A 6,000-nucleotide genomic window follows, 5' to 3' on the forward strand; every position below is an offset into this window, starting at 1 on the left:
TCCCAGAGTATTTTAGCTTTTTCATTCTCAACCACTTTCTGGTGAATTTGATGCTTCTAATAGTCTTTAGATACTTTAAACTCATACTTCTTACATAAATGCCAGTAGATTATCTTAGCTACGTTATCATGCCTTTTACGGTACTCAATTCGTGCGATTTTGCTGCACCCACTTATAATGTGGTCTACCGTTGCTTCCTTTTCTTTGCACAATCTGCATTTACTGTCTTGAATTTTTTGTATTTTTGCCTTCATAAACTTCACAAGAACAGGCCATTGGTTTTAATGGCCTGTTCTTGTGCTGCAAAAATTACCGATTCTGTTTCTTCCTTTAGTGCTCTATTTCTCAACCATTGCCAGGTCAAGTTGCTGTCAGCGCTGTCCTCTATGCTGTGAAGGTATTTTCCATGCAATGCCTAATTTACCATCTTTCAGTTCTCACTTTTACTTGGTTGGTTTTGTATTCCAATTTTGTCTCCATGGGTTTAAATAAACCCTCTTTCCTTACCTCAGTTAGAAATGTTTCCGTTGTTTGCTGCAGATAATCATTCAAATTTCGTTTTTCTTCTTCAATAACTTGCTTCTCATGTAATAATCCTCTACCTTCTTTTTTGTGTGATAGAAAGAGCCTATCTTTCTGCGAGATTTAGACCGAAAAACTCGAAAATTAATGACAATGCACCATGCCCTCAATCTGCGAGGATTGAGGGCATGGTGCATTTAGCTGGGTTCATTCAACAATGCCTGCTGAATATCTCAGAACAGGTATGGCCTAGGTATTAATTTATCAAATTTCCAGCATTAAGCATTGACTTAAGGAGTTTCTTAACCGTCTTATGTATTCTGCTCTAGTTCTTCTTTGATCTTATTGTGCAGAATTTGTGATGCTTCTAAAATTCCCAAATATTTGTAGCTGTCTTCGAATTTTATTGTCTTCATTATTTCAACATTAAGCAGCTCGATTTCGTTCAGATCTTCAAACTTTCCTCTTGTTATTCCAGCAATTGCACATTTGTCTAAGCCAAAATCCCTTGATATATTTTGACTGAATATGTGCACAGTATTAAGCAATGATCCGAGTTCATTCTCTGATTTTGCATACAACTTCAGATCGTCCATGTATAAAAGGTGGAATATCTTTGCACTCTTTTGCGCAGTTTGATAACCATGAGTAGTTTTATTTAAAGTTCTAGTTAAGGGGATCGATGACAATAAGTATAAACAATAGAGGAGATAATGAGTCTCCTTGAAAGATACTCCTTTTTATGTTTACCTCTCCAATTTCTTCTCTATTCAGAACCAACGTTATTTTTCATGCTGGATTGCAAAACTTTTTGTACATTTTCGCTAATACCGAATAGTTCTGTGCATTTTAAAATCCAACTATGAGGTACCGAATCAAACGCTTTTTTTTTTATAATCTATCCAAGCCATATGAAGGTTGGTTTTTCTACGTTTGCAATTTTTCAGAATCATTTTATATATACACACACGCATACATACATATACACAATAATAATAATAATAATAATAATAATAATAATAATAATAATACGGAAACGAACTGGCGACCAAATATAGAACTGTTTTTCGAGCTACTAAAGGCCTCCAGCAAATAAGGTAGTGGTGGTGGTGACGTGTGCCACCCTTACACCCACCCACACGTACACGCCATAGCTGGATTCGGTAACATAGTCTTTTAGCTAGAGAGTGATAAGCTTTTCCTTTTCCAGTGGGCCGACTACGTCGAGTATTGTCCTCTGTCCAGTTTTATGACATTTTGCTGCTGAGATTTGGTTAGCTGAAGTATTCGATAGAATAAATCTTATCTGTGCGATTACCTTTCCATTCCCTGACCAGTAGTGGATAATTTCATGAGAGCTTGGTGATCTACATTCCAATAACGAGTTCTTGGTTGAAATATTTTAATCGACTAGATATATAATTTAAAAGGATTTCATTTGTTTATTTTTCATTTTTGTTTAATAATAAATATTTTATTTAATTATTTTTATTTTATTATCATTTATTTATAATTACAAATATTTTATATAACTTTTCGACCATTTTTGGTTATGATAAATATAATATAATAAGAAATATAGATTTATTTAAGGTGTATAATAAATTGTCTGTTACGGACAAGCAATGCATGGAATGGATCGTTTAAAATAATGGATTTCATTTACATTTCAGTCCAATAATTAATTTAAAAAAAAACATACAAAAATATGACATCTTTAAATACAATAAATAAATAGTTTTAATGATTGGTTCTGTGAGGTGTAAAATGCAATGAATTTATGAAACGTATCTTAAATTTTAAAAGCATTTTGATAGATGATGATTTTACAGATAGCACTAATCTCCTTTTCCTTCTAGGCAATTACAGCTGTTTGCAAGTTCTGCTTGTGTTCACCCGTGACAAATCCTTCTATTTTAGCACCATTTTCGTACCTGAAATACTGTTGGTAACGAGTTCGTTTATCAGTTTTTGGCTGTCGGTAGAAGCAGTTCCAGCTCGGGTAATGATGGCCGTCACAGCTATGTTGAATTTCTGTACAACCAGCGGCAACTTTCGCTCAAAATTACCCGCAGTTTCCAATTTAACTGCTTTAAACTTGTGGGATGCTGTATGCATGTTTTTCATCTATGCATCGTTGATCGAATTCGTCCTTGCTAACTATCTTTGCCGTAGACAGAAGCTCAAAGTAATGGTCCCTAGAACTAATGTTGTACGTCCTGCTTTGGACAAATTACAGCAGTCAAGAATAAATTCTAGCATTGCTAGGGTAAGTAGTTCATTTTCAGGCCTATTAATGTCGTATAGTTTTAATAGTAGCTGATCCATTATCAATAGTTCAAAACAATTATCAAACCGGTGAAATCTTAACCAAAAACACTAATAAATATATCACTCTTGGACTGAGGTCGTGTCTTTTAAGTAGCGCAATACCAAGGCAACTTCGATGCCAAAAGTTGTATTCTCATAAGTTCTCTGATCAGTTTTGAAACTAATTTTCAGATTCTATTATTTGGCTAAGAAATAATGGTAGATTTATAACATGCCTTATTTTTTACAACTCTTATAAAGGTTCTTAGTGTCCCGGACGGGGTGAACCCAAGTCTTTCCAATTAAAGGACATCGTTGATATGGGTTTGGGATAACACAGAAATATTTGTTATGCTTTTAACATTTCTTGTTTTATTAATACAATTTGCTTCCGTTTTTCATAAATGACATTTATCTCAAAGTTTTAATTTGGATTATTCCTCTATCTATAAAAGCAAAAGTAGGAATTGGCCGGCTAACTCTTTATTTACAGTTCTTTACGCTGACTTCATGGATAAGTCCAGCACTCTTATTCAGTTTTAATTGGCCAATAAGAATCAGCCATTGGTTAGTAATTCAGACAGTGTTAGCGAAGAGATGTTGTTAAATCCAGAGCGTCAAGGCTGTTTTCGGGTGAAGCAGGTTAACAAAGTGAAGTGGTACGAAAACTTAAACGGATTGAAACTGATGAACAAATGGAGTAGGTTTCAGTTGGAAGAAGAAAATGTTATCGCCAGATACGAGACCACAACCTATTTATTGAAGGTGTGAAAAAGGTTCATGTTTGGTCTCTAGAGCAGGTTTATGGATTAACTTCTCCTTTACCCAGCCACATTATTAATGTACAACCTTGCATGGACAGAATTCACAGGAAAAAAAAAACAGAGCGAGAGAAAGAGAGAATTTACAGACGACAAAGAGAAATTATAAAACATCTATGTCATGTAAGGTGATTCTTATGGGTCAGTGGAGCAGTTTAGTAAATAACAAAAAAACATAATCCTATCTATGTTTTGTTATTTAGCTAATAGTTTGCACTATTTACCCCTCTGATATCTTGTAGAATGGACTACTAGCTCTTGTGCGCCCCCCCCACATACACTCTCTAGCTGATGCATAATGTTCTTGGCAGGAAGCACAAACATGAGAACAGCTGAAATAAAGTATAGCCAGGCAAATCAATAGAGAACGATCATGAATTCATTTGAGGTTATCCAAAAACAGTGTCTCTCCAGAATCATTCTGCTCGTTATACAGCAGGAGAAAACCACACTGACATTCGGAGCGTGATTATATTTAGAATTTGTGGCATGAATATCAGAGATTTGTTTTTGATGAATCAGTCACGTGATTGAGAATATGTTTTAAGAGACTGTAGTAATTTTCTCTATAAATAAATCTACTATCAAATTTTATTCCCCAGACGGAGTACTCGGGGGAAATTTAATCCAAACTTTTGAAGACTAGTGGGTAGGTAGTCTCCATCCTTAGCCAATTACAGAATAGTTGACCCAAGACTGTGTAATTTTACATGACATTTGGGAGTGGAGAGTACAGCAGACAACTACTGCCATCTCGTGATCTGTAACCCTATATAATATTGCCTGCAATAGTATGAGTTATACCGTCGAGTTTACGAGATGAAAACCCGACTTGCCTGTACGAGGGATAACCAATGGCGACTCAGAGCCTCCGTAGCTCGAATTCCGTCTACGACGCGAAGAACCTTTATCAGGGCTTTTCAATTGAAGGTGAGCTAGTCTGTCTCATACAGAGGTAGCAGGGATTTTCATTCTGGAAACAGGCAAACCAATCTGAAGAGCATATGCAATATACAAAATAAGGGAATAAAGATTAGTTCTCCCCGTTCCAGCAAATTTAGTTGCGAATACCGGCACTGTAGAGTATGGGTTTATGCGTAAGCATATATCAGGAAGGAGGACTAGAATCGAACTCAGGTCTTTCTTCGGGCAGTGTAACGCTATGAATGGAAACGCCATTTTTGCAGGGTTTCACGGACAATTCCTCTGTATGATGATGATGATAATAATAATAATAAGAATAATAATAATAATAATAATAATAATAATAAATATAGGAAATTCTCCTAACAAAAAAAAAGAAAATATCGACTATGAATCAACTACCTTTTATGACATTCTCTTATTCCAAGACGGATCAGTCTTGCCAAAGGAAGACTGTGAAGTCAGTTACTTGCTTAGTAAATGTTCAACAGATGTGTACAATATGATGGTCTGATCAATAATGCTAATAATAATAATAATAATAATAATAATAATAATAATAATAATAATAATGAATTACAAAAAAGTGGTGAATCAGTGAATGTTGATATTCAAATTTAAGGACAACAAAATTGAAACTTAAAGGATCAAACAGGCAGTATCGGTATATATATACGTACCCTATATCTTAAGACCTCTAAGACGGAAAGGTACTTAAGATAGGGTACTGACCATTTCGAAAAGCTGCTAAATTCAAGCGTATTTTCTACGATAATAAGTGTTTCTTTTTATTTTATTAGGACGGCCATATTGGTTCTCAAGACGTCAGTATCCAGTCTGGAGAGAATAAAGACAATCCTAAGCAATGTTTCCCCAGGCTACTTAACTGGGGTACGAGTGATAATCCAAGAAACGATATTCCTCAACAGAAAAACATACACGAAAAAATCGAGAAAATTTCAAGATTTCTGTTTCCCTTCGTCTACTGTATTTTCATTCTTGGATTTTATCTCACATACGTGGTTGTGAAACCATCAGACATTTATAACTGGAAAGTTGTCACCGATTAGCGTCTAGCGAGATTAACTGTGAACGGAAACAAAAAAGTGCTTCGACTTAATTCGATCCGAATCCAGATGATGGTTCTCGGTGGGTTGTCGATGAACTCCAAATTAATTTTCAGTTTAGTCAAATGTTTTTAATAAAACTCGGTTGTCACATGATCAAGCATTAAATGTTCAAGTCAGAATATTTCTGACTTGAGCATGTTAATCCGAGAGTTATTTTAAACATAATCATATGATTAAATTAAAAAAATGTACTATGGATTAACATACAGCGCATGCGTTCATAATCATTATTTATTCATTAAGCAAAAAAAAAAGAAATCTGCTTGCTGTGTATAATACGAGAAATTTATTAA

At 34.7% G+C, this 6,000-nt stretch overlaps 1 protein-coding gene across 1 annotated transcript in view; it reads left to right on the forward strand.

The window, feature by feature from the left end:
• The window catches only part of LOC150098832 (glycine receptor subunit alpha-2-like), a 61,738-nt gene extending 56,091 nt beyond the window's left edge, over positions 1 to 5,647 (forward strand). Inside the window, exons 8-9 of the mRNA XM_090405761.1 lie at positions 2,382 to 2,791; positions 5,378 to 5,647. Coding sequence (XP_090261887.1) covers positions 2,382 to 2,791; positions 5,378 to 5,647 — 680 coding nt within the window. The remainder of the gene's footprint in view (positions 1 to 2,381; positions 2,792 to 5,377) is intronic.
• The last annotated feature ends 353 nt before the right edge of the window (positions 5,648 to 6,000 follow it).

This window comes from Typopeltis vanoorti, chromosome 15, assembly GCF_054136105.1.
Source record: "Typopeltis vanoorti isolate ZY-2024b chromosome 15, IOZ_Tvanoo_1.0, whole genome shotgun sequence".
NCBI lineage: Eukaryota > Metazoa > Arthropoda > Arachnida > Uropygi > Thelyphonidae > Typopeltis > Typopeltis vanoorti.